Source organism: Xiphophorus hellerii, chromosome 24 (genome assembly GCF_003331165.1).
Source record: "Xiphophorus hellerii strain 12219 chromosome 24, Xiphophorus_hellerii-4.1, whole genome shotgun sequence".
NCBI classification, from domain to species: Eukaryota; Metazoa; Chordata; class Actinopteri; order Cyprinodontiformes; family Poeciliidae; genus Xiphophorus; species Xiphophorus hellerii.
In genome coordinates, this window is record NC_045695.1 from 15,861,078 (window position 1) to 15,880,401 (window position 19,324).

The 19,324-nt window shown below is 43.2% G+C and overlaps 1 protein-coding gene across 1 annotated transcript in view; it reads left to right on the forward strand.

Annotated features, from left to right (window-relative positions):
• The first annotated feature begins 691 nt into the window (after nt 1-691).
• Nucleotides 692-19,324, forward strand: part of ahr2 (aryl hydrocarbon receptor 2) — a 41,435-nt gene continuing 22,802 nt past the window's right edge. Inside the window, exons 1-2 of the mRNA XM_032556511.1 lie at nt 692-1,157; nt 8,765-8,952. Of these exons, the coding sequence (XP_032412402.1) occupies nt 1,099-1,157; nt 8,765-8,952 (247 nt within the window). The 5' untranslated portion in view covers nt 692-1,098. The remainder of the gene's footprint in view (nt 1,158-8,764; nt 8,953-19,324) is intronic.

A 19,324-nucleotide genomic window follows, 5' to 3' on the forward strand; every position in this document is an offset into this window, starting at 1 on the left:
AAAAATAAAAAATCAAGCTTCGCTGGAATCTTCCAGTGCTCCCAATGCTAACTAGAAAAAACCAATCAGAGCCTGGAGGCGGGCCTTAGCGCTGTCAATCAAGCCCACCTTTCTCTCCTGTACATTGTAGCATTTCCCTGTCACCAGAGCCTGTCATGAATGCTAATACACGTTAGCATGGCTACTGATGATGGCAAGTAAATTATTTATCCTCCATTAACACATGTAGCAACATGTTCACAAGGATGATTGACAGCGCTAAGACCCTCCTCCTGGCTCTGACTGGTTGTTTTTGAGCAGAGCGGTAATAGCAGCCCAGGGAGGAAGACGTTTTCTCAGATTATCTGTTTCATATTATACTGTCACAACATGGTGATAGTTTTAACAAATGTGTAAAAAACCTTTTTTTAAATAAAAGTTACATACAGCAGCTTTAAATGTGACAAAAACCAAAAGTAAGAACGATTTGTACTACATATAAGCTATAACTATTTATTTACACATCAAATAAGGTTTTTATTGTTATGAAAGTATAGATTTTCGAAGTTGAACAGTTGTCCAAGTGTGATTGTTACAAAACTCTTCTTAAGGTCTTCCAGGGAGATAGCGCCTGTGTATTCCCTGTGCGGCTGCGGTCGGTCTACCTTAAATATTTCCGCTCTGATGTTACAGTGACACATTACGCCGCTGCTCCGCTCCGTCAAATCACAACGGGGGCGCCGCCGCCGCAGTCTGAGGTCTCCAACCCTCCGAGGGAACCCCTTAAACTGCTCAGAGTTCGGGCTTTTGTTCGGATGATACCGGAGTGGAAACGCTCGAACAACCCAAGCATGACAAGCTGTGACGGTTTGCTACGTGTTGCCATGTCGGCGTAGCGAGAAAAGTCCGGAAAAGTCTCCGCCGTCCGTAACAACAAGCCGAGCTGTACAGAGCAAAGCCGTCGAGTATTTCCCTAATCTTTCGCAGTTATTATCGGTTTCATTTTGATTTTTTTCGGGGAATGTACCTTTTCCGAACCGGTCTGGACGTGTTGAGGTGTTTTTAAAGCCGGGATAGCTCTACTTTGTTCTTATTTGGACTTTGTTGCGTCGCCGCACCATGTTGCCGAGCACGGCGCAGTACGCCATGAAGAAACGGAAGAAGCCGGTGCAGAAAACGTAAGTTGACCGAAGAATAACTTCGCTAAATTGTTTTATTAACAGCTGGTTACGTTCTAATAATGGTCATTTTAACACATTTTCCCAGTTTTTATGCTTTTCTTGGCCGCTAAGGAAGTGAATCTGATTGTTTTAATAACAACTTGGCTCTAAAATCTGTTTATATGTGTTTGGATTTTAAAAACAAGAAGGCGCAGCTTTACAAACACATCCAGACCAGTCAGCGCTTTGCAGCCTGTTGTTACAGAGTCATACAGCTGTAATAAACCCTGCTGTACTCTGTGTGTCGTGAAGTTGGGAAATATCCCAACCATCATTTCGATCCATTTATCCCCGCATGGCCGGGTTCCGCATTTTAGGGGGAAACCTTCTTGGTTTTCTAGTTGTTTGTGTTTTTCTCTGGATTTCCGCTGAGGACTCTCTGAAGGGTCCGTGAGCGTAACGTGAGATAAACCTTGAATATTTCAGGTGAGTTTTGTCCGAATGAAGTAACTGGATCTCTTTGTTAACAGCCAGACGCCCACATTCACACACATCTCCTTCCTCTGCTGCAGCATTGTCAACAGATTCGCTCATTTTGTTCATGTGAACTCCGTGGACCCTGCATTGATTTCAGTAAACCCATAAACACTCACAGTAATCCTCTGTTGAATATAAGGAGCCATTATTGAAAACCATTTGGTGTGTTTAGTTCCTCTGGATTTGGATTTGCCTCCCATGCTGCTTCAATAAGCCAAGATGGCCGCTGGTTCTCCTTATGTAAACAGATTTGACTTGTTGTTCTGCCAAACGCACCACAGCCAGGTGACATGCCAGCGTCTCTACCGTGTCTGCTGCTGTGTTTGTGTTTGACCTGTTTGGTTGGAGCAGAAATGTCCTGTTGCTGCAAAACAAGCCCACAGTACCACCCCTCCACCACCATGCTTCCCAGTTGGTTTGAGGTCTGACATGCTGCATGTTACGGCCAAGCGTCTTTACTTTGGTGCAGTGGTGTGCAGGTTTGGATACATTGATTATTCAGGGCTTCAGTTTCTGTTCTTCTCTTTAAAGTGTCTTAAGATGTTCTAGGTTTGCACCAGAAGGAATCAGTTTGTTGCAGCATGTCAGAGGTTTTTGAAAACTCTCTAAAACTGTTTCTCTGTTTGATTATTCGTCCAGAGAGGATTTAATTTAGTGTTTTTCAGGCCAGCTAATCAGGACCTTCTATTTCTGATCCGTCTTTTTGGTTTGAATAATTTGGTTTTGGTCTAAACTGTGTAATCATCTTAAAGTTATAAAAACACAAACTTTAGTGTTCTGTTAAACATTTTTCCAGCTTTATCCTGATATCCACAACTTCCACACTACAGTGGACCCCGAGTGGATACTTTAGACCTCGTAACTTCCTGTTTTTATAGTTCAAATGCCAAATTTACACAACTTTGGATTAATATGCATCTTAGCTCTACTGCAGAAGCTAACATCTACAGTCTTCCTTACCTCTTGCAGCCAATCATCACCAAGGAAATGAATGATGCTCCTGGTTTATATAGTATGTTAGTAGCATTGAGTCTCAGAATATTTCAGAAAAAAATCTGCAAATTTTGTGAATACTGAACCTCAAAGAGACGTAGATCCATTGTAGTCAAATATGGATCTGAAAATAACAAAACTAATATTTTTAACCAAACAATGAATTAAATCAACCAAACTTAAAGTTGATTTGCCTCCTTAAGGATTAAAATAAACTGTTTCTTACATAAATTTGAACCCAGGCTGTAGTGTTGTGTTTTAATAACAGGGAAATTGTGTATTTCTTTTGCTAAATATTCATAACTTTAAAGTTTTTCCTTATTAGTGAACAAAATGCTGCAAAGCAACAGATAGTCGTCGGTAACTGTGATCCTAATCGGTCTGTATGGACCAAAATGAGGGATCGATGTGCAGAAATAAATCAGCTTCTCAGAGTGTAATAAAAGTCATTTTTAGCCGTCCTCCAGCCGCTCCAGGCTGCTTTAACCCCTTTCTGTTTCCTCCTCTCTCATCTAAATGGTTTATAGTTCAACTTCTCAACAAAAGCAGAGCAAACGCGAGCCTCTCCGAACCGTCTGAGCGCAGATCCGTGGCAGAACCCCATCCAGAACCGCGGTTTCAGTGTGTGTGTGGCGCTACCTGCATTAATCATAATCAGGACGTGCAGCGAGAGCGCTCTCACGCAATGTTTCCACGAGGGAGGAGGGAGAGCGGGAGGATGGCGTAATCTGAGACTCGCTCACTATTTTTTCTCCTCCTCCTCTGACTGCCACAACATACTTTTTTCCTGTCTTTCCTTATGTCTTTGTGTGTTTTGTTGAGGAGGTGGGGGTGTTTTTTTCTTCCCTCCCTCGACTCAAATTAACATAGTTTTGTGTCACGCAAACGTTACATAAGTCTGCCATGTTCGGGGTTTTAGGAAAAGTGTCTCCCAGGGAGTTTATCTTTCTTTATTTGTAGGGAAATGGAGCTGGTTGGGCGAGTTCTGCGCTCACTCGCTCTAACATGAGCAGAAAAGTTTCCATTTGTGGTGATTTCTGTGTGAGTAAATGCACCAGCATCACGAAGCAGAAAGGTGAAGCCTGAACAGACACCTGGACGCAGGCAGAGGCTCCAGATGTGGCAGACGGTGTGAAAGTTCATCCCTAACATGTTGGAGGCTGAGGTCACGGCTCTGCAGGCTGCTCAGCTTCCTCCCACACATTCATCACAGCAGCCGAATACTTCTGAGGTTGCTCACTCACTTCCTCTCTGACAGCGGACTTTTCTGTCCTTTACGGAGATAAGACTCTTGGTTTGTCATTTAGATCCTCTCCAATCGATCTGGAGGAGAAAGAAGCTGCTGAAGTATTTCTGCCATGATTTTAAACACAATACAGTTGCATTAACCACATTTATTGGTTGTGGTTACGTGTGTGTGTGTGTGTGTGTGTGTGTGAAGGCTTCCCACAGATTTGTAACCCTTTTTCTTTGAGCCTATTGTTGAGGTCGGACACTGATGTTGGACGAGAAGGTGAGACTGAGGTTGGAACAGGAGGAAGTTGTTACTAGAAGAGCTCAAAGTTTGATACTACGAGTTTATCAGAGGTTAACCGAGTCAGACTTATTATTATTATTAAGGAGGTATAATCTGACGCTATCTGGACGGTTTATAAAAAGCAACAAAAGCAGAACATTGAAGGAAACGGTTCACTTTACTGAGCTGAAAGGTTGGATGTTTCTTGAAGTTGCTCCAGCTACAGACGGGTTTCCATCCAGGTGTTTTCTCTGCAACACTTTAACGAGTGTGTTCTTTATGTCAAAGGTGAGATCAGTGGTTCTGCTCCAGACGAGATTTTATTGGCTTGGAAAGACTCCAAAAGAGACACTGGGACTTTCTGAATGCTGTGTGCAGGTAAAGCAGAGGTGTGTGTGTGTGTGTGTTTCTGTTTGAGGGGATCCAGTGGGTTTAGAGCCCAGTACCTGTGCAGGTGTTTACAGGTTAGCTTAGCACCTGATCCAGGACGGTTCTGATTGTTTTGCGGATGCGTCACGTGACGTCTGCCGGTTTTTATTGTCTGTGAACAAATGCGGCTTACCCAGATCAACCACAGAGCTCAGCCACATTAAAATCTGCCTCTTTAGTAATACTTATCTGCTGTTTTCATTCCGCAAACACATAGAGCTCTGCAAAACAACACAATTAGTCATAAAAACAAGGTTCAGGTCAGAGGAGGAAGCAGGTTGTTTGCTTTTATTGCAGCACTTCTCTCAGATAAGATAAGGTCTGAAAACTTCTTGGTTTACATTTCTAATAAACGCCCTGAGGGGTCCCGCTTTCGGCCGCTGATTGGAGCGGGTTCTTGTGCAGCCTGGCGGTCAGATGCTGGTGTTTGGTTTGGGTTTGTGGTGAGGTCACGCTGCAGTGAGTGTAACGTGTTAAGTGAAGGGACAGCTGCAGCAGACGCAGCGTCTCCCTCTGTCTCTCATGACTGACATGTGATGGAAATCAGGCCCTCAGCTTTCTGACCAAACACAAGCAAAAAGGACTCTTTGTGCTTCAGAGCTGATGCTATAAAAAAGGAAGGCAATGTGTGGAGGATTTGAACAGAGATTTTAAAGGCGGTTTAATCTTTTCTGAGTTCACTTTGTTTTTAAAGAAGCAGCCAGTAAAGCAGAAACTATTTGGATGCTTTTAGGCTGAAAAACCAGTAAATTCCTCACATAGTTTCCATGTTTTTCTGTAAAAAGATGCATTATATCATCAACAGACTATTAGTGCACGACTAAAGCCAATATGTGTGATTGTTGCTGATATTTGTGATACTCTGAGTGTTGAGTTGCAGGTATTTTATTGGCTCAGGTGTGGTGTTTTCTGACATGAGCTCAAATGATCCTCCTGTTTCTGGATCATAACTGCAGCAGAGAACGCCGTGTTTAGTTTCTATTGTTCTGAAAAGGTGCTGCTGCCCCGTCACGGACAAAGTGCCTTTGTGAAAGCGCAGGAGAGAGTTTCTTCAAGTCTAAAACACACACACACACACACACACTCTCTCCCATATAATGCAGAGCGTTTTCTTCAGCTCACACGCCCCTTCCAGGACAGATCTGCTCGATAAGACGAGGAGCAACAACACTGGCTGCTCATTGTTCTTACAGGGAACGCTGTCAGGAATGCAGCGATAGTCATCTCGCCTTGATTCCAGATATGTCGAGCACCACAGTTTTATTTGAAACAGATGTCTTATTAACAAGACAGGAAAGGACACTTTTAGACATTTATTTCACACAAATACACATTTTAGTGCTGCACATTAAACAGAGTGTGTGACACATTGTGATTTATTTATTCTGGAGGAGAAATGTTGAGTTAAAGACCTAAGTTGTGTGGTAGATGACAGCTAGTGACAAAAACACTTCAGTTCTGCTCAGGTTCTGACCGGCATTGTGTCCACATTTCCTCAGAGTAGCTTTCAGAAAGCAGCAGTGGATGGCAGCAGTTTATGTCAGTCATAAATATTTTGTGCTCGTTAATCAGACGATGTCGTTGTAAATTAAATGGTTTAGGATTTTATCTTTCTATAGATAAGAATTTGTGTGTAATCAAGATTTGTATTTGTGAAAATTTGCCTTGTGGTTTTTTATAGATGCAAAGTTTAAAAAAAACCTACATATAAACATTTAATATGAAAGTTCTGTTTTGTAGAGAAAGCAACCTGTTTTCAGTTTGTAGCATCGGCCTGGCTTGGCTTGTGGTTTTTCATCATTCATATATTATACAGCTTGTTATATTTTATAAAGTTTTACCTTCCAAAGCGCTGTCACTCTTAAAAAAAGCATTTCAAATTCTATTCTGCTTTAGAAACCAGCTGAAGGCCCGACTGTGACTGATTTATGCTGGTGTTGTCAGGATTTGTGGGTTTTCTGGCTCTGAAATCTGAACTGTGTCTTTAACCTTCACACACGTTGGTCACTCTGTTAGTTTCACACGGGGCTCCTGGTTTTTCCTCTTATTTTGAAACATATTGGCCTTGAGACGCACCAATGTAACAATTTGGGCCAATCCCAATATCCAACTCACTGCCCTGCACTGATTCTCAGATCTTTGCAGCGATTGATAAAATTGATGGATGAGATCGATTCCTCTCATAAAATCGGCCGATTCCGACGTCAACACCGATATTTTGACAGAATCAGATGATCATGGATGATAAAATACACTCTCACTGGGAGCCATCTTGAAACTGGTTGATGAGCGTAACCAGTGGAAGCAGAGAATTCCCATCTTTTGCCAGCCAGTGAACGCACCGTCTGTAGGTGGCCAGTTTGTTCTAGTCTCTGGATCAAACGGTGAAGTCAGAAGAAGCTTATTCATGTGAAAACATGATTTATAAACGTTGGCAACCGGTTGAGAAACTCTGAGTAACAGTAAGACTCACAGATCTCCTGACTGAGATTTAAGACGTTTCAAAACGTCTCCATGGCGACCATTTCATCTGTTTTTGTTTGAGATTGAAACAATGGTTGATTTTATTACAGCAGCTCTCTCTCTCTCTCATCATCTCTTCTCTTAATGTGAATATTTAATGTCAGGAAACTTCATTCAGTTACGCTGTAGCATTTACAACGTCCCACAAAACACAGTTTACTGTCAAAAGAAAGAAATTGCAGTAAATAAATATATTTATTCCTTTATTTTCAGGTTCAGTTTTAGAGAGAAGCTTGTTTGATCATAGTGACAATTGAGTATTTCTGGTATTTTTCCCCTCAATTTTTAAGATTTAAATTTTGTAATGCATGTTCATTTCTGTCTTTTTAATTATTATTTTTTAAATATATTTTTAATTTGCCTTTTTAACTCGTCCCGTCTGGCAGTGAACAATCAGAGCTGCTGTCTGAGTTCCCAGGAGAAACCCAACAGATTTCCTTCCACAGGTGGCGCCGTTGCAGATTTAACTCTCCGCTTGTTTTATTCGTTATTATTCTGCAGAGCAGCTGGAAGCTGTTTAACTTAAAACCAGCATGTCAGAGTTTTACTAAAAGTAAAAAATGGACTTTAATCAAGGTTTGTTTATCATCACTGATTGCTTAGCCAGATATTTGGCTCTTCTTATTCCTTATTTAGCTTTTCTCTTCGTCTTTTTGAGGAGTTTTGTGTTTTTTTGTCAACTAAAAAAGCTGAATCTGAAGCATAACAGCTAACAGGTTGATGGATTTTGAGTTCCTCCCACTAACATCTTACTGAACTTGTTGCTCTGCTGCAGCCTCAGCTGACCTCTGACCCCTTCAGAGCGTTCTCCTCCGAAGCTGATTTACCTCTGTGTGAGCCCCACCTGTAGCTGTGAGGTCAAGGGTCGCATGCAACCCAGAAAAGCCTGAGGGAAATCTGTTTCATTTATTTTTTTTGTCTTTAAAGAAAAGCATGTGTGTTGTGGTTGCCATGGAGATTTAAAGAGGCAGTTCATAATGAGCAGATAATGCTCAGCTTCTGGATCTGCTCTCCGTCAGGAGGCGGTAAACAAGTCCTGGAAAACAGCTGACCTCATTCCCGCTCACCTGGTTCCCATGGTAACCGGGGCTGAAGCAGCCTCCCTGCGGAGAGCTGAGGCGGTGTGTGATTTTAAACTGATAAGGGCAGCAAGAGGGCCGAGCCTGTTGTTTTGTGGTAATATTGTGATAATGATTTGATTTATTTACTATTATTATAAACACTCCTACTTATTTGTTTGTATTTATTGATGCTTTGTTGAACAAAATCGGAGAAAATAGTAAAACTAATAAATCTGACATTAATTAATCATGAGACTGAATCAAAATTCTCACCATGAATTGAGATTTATCACGATAAATGATGATCGGTGCCCCCAGTTCTCGTCTGTATGGTTTTGCACACAGAGATGTTTGCATGTTTTCCCTCCTGCAGCGAAGCGACGATTAGAAGCAGCTGTGGCTCTCTGACGCACGCAGACGTCCGCTTCAGTTGCACCTTCAGCGCTCGTTCTGGTCTGCACGACCTTTCTCAGTCAAAGCCGACCTCCGGCTCCCAGCGGAGAGCCGCTCTGCTCCGATGTGGGAACCGAGCGGACTCTCACTGCTGTTGGTCTCTCTGTCCGCAGGCCCAAGCCGCCTCCGCCCGATGGCACCAAGTCCAACCCGTCCAAGCGCCACCGGGACCGCCTCAACGGGGAGCTGGACAAGCTCACCAGCCTGCTGCCGTTCCCGGAGGAGGTGCGGGCGCGGCTCGACAAGCTGTCGGTGCTGCGGCTCAGCGTCGGCTACCTCAAGGTCAAGAGCTTCTTTAACGGTGAGTGTTGGGTCTTCAGAACGCAGCCTGAGATACCGTGGATGGTCTAGTCAAAGCCCAGATCTAAATAAACCTGAGAATCTGTGTCAGGACTTTCATCAGATCTGGCAGGCGGTTATGTTGGTGTTCGTTTTAAAAACTGCCTGCAGTGCACTGTAAAAACACAACATCTCACCAAATATTTCTGTCTGGTTTCTGCAAACATCTTAGTCCATGTCTTTAACTTAAAGACAAGTTAGTTTTGTCTTTAAAAAAGGCAAAACCTACTTACAGTAATTTTTCAGTTACATAGGAGCTTGTTTTTAGTAAATCATTCCTTAATGTTGATGAAAAAGTACTTCTTATAAGTGAAATAACGTTTTCATCAACATTAAGAAATTATTGTCCTAAAACAAACTTATATTTATTGCTAAAAAGTAGCTTTTAAGTTCAATTGTACTAAAACATTTCCTCCAGAAACTAGACAGAAATACTTGGTTAGATTTTGTGCTTTTGCCATGTGGAAGAAACTGAGCCCAGATCTTTTCCAAGAAAGCTGGAGCTGAAGGAGAGGAAGTGTTTGTTTTGTTAGCGAAGCAGAGGAAGAACGATACTTTCTAACTCCTTCTGAAAAGACAAATGTGTCCTCCGGGGCTCAGCTGATTATTTATTTGAAAGTAAAACCTCCTCTATTTCTGTCATCATCGCGTGTCGTCCAAAGATCGCGGAGGGTTTGGCTGCTGAGCTTCCAGGAAACTTCCTGACTTTGTTCTGCTGCTCACATCACATCACATCCAGCCGGAGCGGAGCTAAATCTGACCCCTCCGGCTCACCGTACATTTACATCTGGCCTCCTCAGCAGCGGCAGGTGTGAGGTGGAGGCAGAGGAGGCGGCCTGCCGTCTGAAACATGAAGGAAACCGTCCGGTTGCAGATATTTGTGCTGCAGAGAAGCAGATGGTGATTGGAGGAGGTGAAGCATGACCACATCACAGAAAAATGAAACCGCTGCTGCATCAACTGGAGCTTTTGTTCTTCACTCTGAAGACTTAACGCCCCATCCTCTGCAAAACAGAACCTTTTGGGTCTCGGTTCTCTCCTCTCGTGACCCGTTGCCAAGGGAAACGCACAGTCAAGTCTGTTGCCTCGGGATCATCATTTATTGGCAGCGCTGGGTGTCTGGTTACCGTCAGGCCGACGCCGCGGTTCATGCAGCGCTGTGGGCCGCTGCAGTCACGGCGCTCTGTCTGGATGTGAGTGGAGCTAGCTGGATGTGAGGAGGTGTAATGACAATAATTTTCTGCCATAAGTTATTATTCTGCAGGTTCATTCCCTCCCCTGTAATTTTGAAGCCAAGCCGTGTTCACATGGGAGCTTTTAAGACCCGCAAAGAGTCAAATAAAAACAGACATTAAAGGCAGGAAACAATTCAAGGTGGACCAGATAAAAGGACAAGGTCAGATCTAACTGAAAACAATAAAACATCAGACTTTAAACAGCTGAAAGTCACTTCATAAAGTTAAGTTTATAAAGCTCTGATAGAGTTCAGGATGTCTTTCTAATTCTTTTGATTTGACTGGATGTGACTCCTCCACAGATTTAACATTATGTACGGTTTTATTATCCTTTATGAGATGTTTGTCTAAAATTTTATCAGAAACAAACATCATAATTAAATAAAAAGGAACTAAATCTTCCAGGGTTATCAATAACTTTGAGGTTACAGGTTACTTTCTGAAATTTTGCAAAATATACGTTACGTTTAAAAAGTCTGACAAAAGCTATTCTGGAGGTTGATTTCACTAAACTTACAGATTTATTTCATAAGATATATAAACTACTTTTTCACAATTACCTGCAAGTTTTAGAAAGCAATAATTAAGCTTTGTCAAAGTTTTGGAAAGTTACAGAAGTTTGGAAAGAAAAACTACAAGATCCACACAGTTAAATAAAATCAAAAACCAGATTCTAGAATATTTATTTTAGAAAATTGTTAAATTCTGTAAATGTGACCTGTAAGATCTAGAAAGTAACCTTTAGGTTTTGGAAAGTAACATGTAAGTTTAGGTAAATTCTGGAAAAAAGATCAAAATAATTAAAATGTTTCAGAAAAAGTAACCTGTAAGTTCTTCAAAGTGACGTTTAACTTTTGGAAAAGTCACCTGCAGGATGGAGACGGTAACCTGTCAGGTCCAGAATGTAATCTGTAAATTCTGGAAAAGCTCCAGAAAGTATCATGAGTGTTGAAGACGTTCCCATGTCTTCCTGGCTGGCCGGTCCCCCTCCCCTCCTGTTTCTTGATGCTTGTCAGGACCCCACTTAGCGATGAGGGACCAGGACAGTAACTAAGCAGGAAGTGCTTTGATCCTCCGGAGGGTAAACTCACCCTTGGCGTCAGGGGAACGCTGCATATTTTCCACACACTGTTTCAGCACTTAGAGCTGTAAACGGCCGCCATGTTTAACGCCGCATGTCGGCGGCGTAGCCTTCACATGCGTCTCATTGGTGAGGCTGTCCGAAGGCGAAACCTTGGTTGTGTGAAGGCTCATGGGAAGGCCAGCGTTCGCTCCAGAAAGAGGAGCTCTCTGTCCGTCCTTCGTGTCCTCCATGTCCTCCATGTCTCCGACTTGTCCCCGAGCGTGGGGCGGAGCTGCAGGTTGGGGACTGGGGGCTGCTGGGAAACACCCGAGGGTTTGATCTCACATCCAAAGCGCACAACGTAGCCATTGTTCCAGTTTCTGAGGCAGACCTCCTTCATGTTCAGACAGAGCTCCGTTTTATCCTCACTGTCTCCGTCTGTCTTCTTTCTGGTGACCGGAAAAACTCATTTGAACGACTTCACTACTAGAAACAGCCTGGTAGATGACCTACACACCATGTTCCTGTTCATGTGTTATCTAAACACACACACCACGCCCTGGGATGGATTACTAAACAAGGACAACACCAGGGGCCCCTAAGGGTCCAACTGTAACTGACCCTTGTACTCAAAAAGTACACAAAGAGTCACAGCACAGCAGCAAATACCGAGAAAAAGTCAAAAATCACTAAAGGATGTTCCCCATTAGATGAACAATCAGAAATGAACCAAAAATGTTTCGAAAGTTTGCAGAAAAGAACGAAAAACAGATTGAAACGTGCCAGAAAGACATAAAATATCCTTAAAAACAACCAGAAAGAGACGAAAATATTCCAACACACTCACCAAACCCGTTCCAGAAATGTGCGTAAACCGCTAAAGGATGGAAACATTTTACAGCACAACCAGAGAAAAGTCAGATACGACCCACATACCAACAAAACAAAGGAGAAAGAGATGAAGTTAGAAAGACATCGATGACAAACCAGAAAGACAGAGAACAGCAATTATGTAAAATATGGTTAATTAAAACCGGAAACAACTAAAAAATACTAAAAAAAAAATACATGAAAAATTTCTGAAAATCTAACAAAGCGACAAAAAGGAAATTTAGCTCATGACTAATCAAAGAAACTTAGTTTAGAAATCTTCAGGAAGAACATAAGGAACGGAGAAAGATGCCTAAACGTCTCAACTGATGCATAAAGCAAAGAAAAGAGACGAGCAGGAAAACAGGAGGATTTACAAATGAATGTGAAATATTCAAAAATATGCAAAGAAGCTTAAAGACAAAGAAGTCAACAGAAATGTTCTTCTATTAGCAACGTTTCTGTTGTCATGGATTACACTTTGCTAAATCCAGCCAGTGATGAAAACCTTTGTGAAAAGTAAAGAAATAAATCCTCGTCACTTAATGCAGCAACGTTGGAAGACTGCTTTACTTTTTTTCAAAATATTGTTTATTTATGATGTTATTACAGAGATAAAAACAATTAATGTCTTCAGACGTAAATCAGTTTTAATTAAAAAGATAAAACCGGTCATTGAATTCTTAAAAAAAAACTGGACTTCACTGAGTGGCTGAGAGAGGAAAACAAAAAACAAAACCCAGAGTGGAAAACTGTCCACAGCCCGACCAGAACACCAGAAATATGGATAATATAAACCGGAAGATGTAAAAACAAATCTTCAGCAGGACAGGGTTAAACCGATCAGATGGCTGAAGCAGAACAACGCGGATCGATTCTGGATGAAGCAAACACCTTCACCATGAGCAGGATGACAGGAGTGCGTGGAGAGGATCGGATCGGGTCGGATCGGTTCGGGTCGGGTCGGGTCGGGTCGGATCGCCTCTGAAGTGTTGATTGCGGCGCTGAGGATGTTTCTTGCTGCCTTGAGTTGTAATTTGTGGTCTTTTAATAGCTCAGCTGAACTTCCCTCCTTCCCTGCGCATTAGGAAACCCACACTCTCAGTTCTGTGTACACACATTTTTTCTCTTTGTTGTGCGTTGATTTTCTCCCTCTGACTGCACACACACCCTTCCTCGCTGTCGCTCACGAGGTTTCCAGATGGAGGTTGGCTCTTTGTTGTCATGATTTCCTTCTCACTGATAAAAACATTCAACTTTCTCAAACTGCTTTTAGAAAACGGCTCACTGTGTTGATCATTTAAAGACAAACCCAAAGGAGTGGTGTATGTGTGTGTGTGTGTGAACACAGTGTCCCCACTGTGCTTCAACTTCTGCTTTTCCCTGCTCTTTGACTGACAGGCTATCATGAGGTGTCAACAGATGCAAACAGCCCGGTTTGGAGCAGGCGTTACATAAACACCAACCATTTTCAGCGCAGCAGCTGCTAAGGTTCTCTGCCTGCGTTAGCAACATTCGGTCGGGACCCGTCTACGTCCTGGATGAGCCGTATGAGCCACACTGAAGAGATTCTGGTCTCAGGATTCATGCTGGTTATAGAAGTCCAGGAATATTAGGGACTTTTTCCAGATCAGAGGTCAGCTGAGTGGCTTCCCTGCTGGTAAACTGCTGAGTTACTGGACGGCTGCCACGGCCGTCACATGTCGGCTTCTTTCTCATACAGGAATTAAAGCAGCCGCACGCTGTGAGGGGATACAGTCTGGATTCTGGTGGATTTTTACAGCTCACAAGGGTTGGCAGGAAGAATCGAGGCGGGTTTGTTCACAATTAAAACAGGAAGTAGGACGGGGGCGTAAAAGGCAACACACTTTATTAGCCAGTAAACAAATTAACTCATCTTCGATAAACTGAAATGCAAATACGTGAAGTAGCTGTCAGTGAACTTGTCTGAGTTGATTCAGGAATCGTTCAGAGGTTCGTTTCTTCATGTTTGATCTTCTCCATTGTGATCTGCGTTTCTACAGCAAACCAAACATCCTTCCTTCCAGGTTCCTGAACACGCTCTGAAACCAAAACGCATTTCCAAATGCTGCCAGCAGGTGTTAAGTTGGTGATACTAGCCAACCGGACAGAGTTTATAAACTGACGTTACCTGTATTTATAGATTTAGCCGTTGCAGCATCTTTGGGCCAAAATATCAAAAGTTAAATAAGCTACTCTCTGGATCTGATTTTCATGATTAAAAATAAATAATAGTCCAACTTTTTACTCATTTCTGCATTGATTATTGAGTATGAGACCAGTTGATGACGTATTACTGATTTTCAAACCCCAGCCTTCCTTTTCCGTAATATATATATATCTTAATTTTCCAGAATGTTGGATGGATCATTTAGTTTTTCGCCAGATCACAACTTTCAGATTTGAGGTCTGATTTGATCTGCTTCCTTGTTTTAAAGCTGACCCTTTAAAAAATGCTATCATACTCTTAAAAAATCAAATTGAAATAAATGAGGAATGACTGCAGACTTTTACAGACTCACCAAAATATCAACAAAAGCTTTTCTTTGAAATTTCTATTCTCTCTATCAATTTGTTGCCTCAGTTTCTTTGTCGTTCATTTGTTTGCTGCTGAAGGAACTTCATCCAGTGTGGTCTATTGTTCAGGGCAGAGGAAGAGGAAGAGGATTAAGAAAATAAAAAGACAGAACTGGTTTTTGCTGGAGTCTGAACACCAATATTTGTATTGGCAGAGGAGACAAAGTCCAATAAGAAGACCTTTAAACGACTGCAGCAAACCGGTTCTGTCAACAGAATAAAACAAGGGATGGGAGGAGAGGTGGAGGCGCTTTATTCCTGTGGTAATGTGAGTGATGGAGGTGATAGCGATAGCATCGGACCTGCAGACCCTTGGCTCGGAGGAGCGCAGCCAAAACATGGCAGCCGGGCGTCGTGTAGAAACCTGCAGAGGCATGTGAGGAAGAGCAGCAGAAACACGCAGGCCTGCAGCCGCAGCCAGCACTGATTTAAAATCTGCTAATTGGCTCTTTAGTCTCCAGATCATTTTATACAACAGTTTTTTTATTATCCATTGAGAATCAACCAGAGGAGCTCAATGCATGACTCAGTCAAAACCTTCAGTAAGAAGTGAGATAAGGGTTTGTTTTTAGCTCCAGATCTGCAGCCTGTTAAAGAAAGCAGCTTGTGGTGTCAGAAAACACAACTGTACTTGTTTATAAAGGGATCGTCTGACTCACAGGAAGTTGACTGTTGAGATAAGCGTCCTCCTGATTAACCTTTACACCGGTAAAACTGGTGCAAACAACTTCACGCTGAGAGTTCGGTAGAAGAAAGGAAAATGTTTTATTCAACTCCTGGTTTTAGTCATCTCTCGTAAAGGCCCGATCAACTTTCTTTCACAAGCAACACCTTAAAGTCATCTTAAAGAGGAAGTGTGGTTATTTGACTCCAATCAGCAGCTAGCAGCAGGCGGTCACTGTCGGCCATGTTGGTTTGATCTGGGTCATTTCTCTCATTTATCAGAATCTAATTGACCTCCATCAGTTGGATTGTAGTCGTCACATCCAGTTAACAAATGATTTCCTAAATAAGCCCTTGAGATTGCATCAAAACGTTTGCAGCAATCCCCGTGATCAACATAACATGTTGATTCCATCGACCTGTTCACTTCACAGCAATCTCTCCTCAACGACCATGGTGCAACAGTGCATGAAGTTGCAGCAATCCCTCTGTCTGACTGAGCATGTGGTGAAACTGGACAGTTGATTCCATAGACGTGTTGCAGCAATCTCCTCCTGAGCACTGCATGTTGCAGCAGTGGATGGTTGATTGCATGGAGTCATGATCTTTGCAGCAATCTATCCTTAAATTACACATGAGTTTGTAAAAGTACACTGATGCACAACATGGAAAAGAATTGCTTTGTTTCAAGGGTCAGACAGACATTAAGAACATGTCAAATATTGCAGGAATTGCTGAAAATAGATCTGGAGTTTTCTACGACTGTCAATACAGATGATAAAAACCCTTTCCTGATTTTAGGGCATTGCTGCTTAATTTATCAGATGCCTTTACTCTCTTAAAAAAACAAAAAATCAAAAGTTTCCTTTGAGTTGAAGTAGAATTGGGTTTTTTTCTGACAATATTTGAAAGTAATCCCCTGACTGCAGTAAAAGCCCACAGTCTCAGAATGTCTCAAGCGCAAACTCTGACTGGAATGAGCGCGGTGATACTCTCTGCTTCCTGAGAAATTTCACAACCTGCTCATCGTGTCGTCGCTCCAGCAGTTCCTGGAGCTGCGCAGGAAGTGACATGACGTGGCCAAAAAGCTGAACATTCAGCTCCCAACGCCTCGCACATTTCTACTTCTGTTCAGGTGAAAGTTTCCCTGAACAAACGGTTTAATTCAGAGCAAACACAGATTGATAGTCACTGTGACTCCACCTCTCGTTTTACGAGCTGCCTTCGCGTCTCGCTGCCAGACAACCAGCAGCTCTGTCTCCACTCTGTCTCTGCGTCCAACAGCTGAGCTTTAAGTAGCTAATTACCATGAGACACAGACGCAAGGCTGCGGCCGGCCTTATCTGCCTTTTGATCTCACCCCATGCAAATAAATGCTTTGCATTTTCATTTTGCTGCACTGTTCTCACCAACTTCATGGAGAAGCGTTCTGAATCCCCTGGACGCTCCAAGCTGACGCTCAGGATCAGATTTGTTGTTCGATTCAGTTCTGAGGTGTTTGAAACCAACAGTTTTTCTGTTTTCACTGAAAGTCAAAACCGCAGAGCAACTTTCACCCAGAGCTTGGTTAAGCGGAAGCCATGCGCTTGTGGAGAGTGGCAGCAGACACAGATTTCCTCGCAGCGCGGTGCGTGTGGACCGGAACGGATCCGGAGCGCCAGCGGTGCCGGCGGCGGCTCGCCTCCTCACAGGGAAACCTGTAAATCATGTCGACTCGTCTCAGGAAGTCGTGTTTGCTAGAGGAAGTGAGGGAGAGAGGAAGCGCCTGGGGCGAGGTTGGTGGTGTCAGCTGGAGCCAAACCCGGGTTTGGACTGAACCAGAACCAAACCGAAGCCTTTATCAGCAGCTGGCTGTCCTTCGTCCTCCTCAGTGTTTCTCTCCTCTTATCGGCTGCCAGCGTTGTGCAAGTTAACCCTCAACAAGAACTGGTGCTAAGTTCAGATCCACAGATTAAAACCTGATCTTTCATCGCTGCAGTTCTCCCTCTGACTGACACTAAACGTGTTCTCTCTGTTGTGTTTAAAGCACTCCAATTCAATAAAATCCACATTTTAATTTATTTTTATTAGAATCATAATTATATTATATTATTATATTATATTAATAATATAATATTAGAATCTGTGGGTTGCACAGTGGTGCAGTTGGTAGCACTGTTGCCTTGCAGCAAGAAGGTCCTGGGTTCGATTCCCGGCCGGGGTCTTTCTGCATGGAGTTTGCATGTTCTCCCTGTGCATGCGTGGGTTCTCTCCGGGTACTCCGGTTTCCTCCCACAGTCCAAAAACATGACTGTTAGGTTAATTGGTTTCTCTAAAATTCTCCCTGGTTGTTTGTCCTGTATGTCTCTGTGTTGCCCTGCGACAGACTGGCGACCTGTCCAGGGTGACCCCGCCTCTCGCCTGGAAGAGGCTGGAGAGGCAGCAGCAACCCTCCCGACCCCATTAGGGACAAAGGTGAACAGAAAATGGATGGATGGATGGATAGAATCATAAACATCCTTCACACTTCAAAGACATCCCAGGACTTGATGTTCTTCCCTTCGACATATTTACACCTTCAGAAATGTTTTTATTTACATTCCAGCATAAACAGCAAAATATTAAACAATTTAGTGTTTTTGGCAGAAAATGTGGACGTTCTCTGCTGGCTTTCAGCCGCGCTGCAGCGTGGCTCAGACCGAGCCGTTAGTCCACAGATTCTCTACTTTAACTAGGCCGTTCTAGAAGCTTTAGTGGTTTCAGAATCAGTCAGGATGTGTGTTAGGGATCTTTGTCCTGAGCGCTCCACAGTTTTCACATTTCAACCGTCCAGCTGCTGATTTGAGGTGAATGTCCACAGCATCCTGCTGCCACTACCGTGCTGGTGACTCCTCACACTGGTTCCTCCAAACTGGCTTGAATCTTTCACTATCTGCGAAACGGTTTTGAGATGAAAAGTTGTTGTCCAGTCAGGATGCAGAAGACCAAGCTGCTTCCTGACTCCACTTCCCCTTCTGTCCACCCAGATGTGTCAAAGAGAGCGTTTCCTTTCATTAGATAATCTGGAGACGGATGTGTTTTATGTAACCGAGTCCATCCAGAGGTAACTCTGAGACATTTTCTAGTAATGGACAGCAGATTAGATTAGGTCTTTTTCTCAGCCAAACTGGCTGATATGAGGAAACCTGAGGGAAGAACATCAGTCACAGTTTTCATATTTATGAAAAATAGAAGCGCAGACTGAAATAAGCTGCTGTGTTTCAGTGCATGTTATCTCCTGTCGCCTGCGCAGGTCGACTATGCACCTGCTGCTGATTCCCACTCCCAGCATGCACAGCGGCGAACCCTGCGCTGCTGTGACGGACTGACTGGGATCTCCCAGCAGCCACTGAGGTTCTGTGAACGCAGCGCCGCCGTTCTAATGACAGGGAATCCAGTTTGGTCGGATTTTTATGGTGGAAAATTACTGGCAGCGCGACTGCCGCGCCTCTCTCCTCATGAATGAGAGTTTATATAGGCAGCCGGGCGAGTGTGTGTGGATCGTTAAAGACACGAGGAGCTGCCAGAAAACACACGGCGCTTTCACACACTCAGCTTATCTCCAGCCGCTGATTCACACCAGAGTCTTCAGGGCGATAAACAGCCTTGGAGCTTCCTGCTGAAGCATCGCTCAGTCTGAGGCTCATCAGGCTGCTACGTTAGCATCAGGCTAACGCTGTGATCCTGAGCAGGAGCTCATTCTGCTGGTTTGGACTCAGATTTACTCAAAATTCCTAAACAGGAAAACCTCTGAGACACACGTTGAGTTTTAGCTTCATTTGACCTCAGAGGCTTTCAACAGGATGTCAGTAAGAACTGCAACTACTGATTGTTTAACAATTATTCAGATTTTTCATTTTACCACATAAGAGTATTTTATTGTGTTT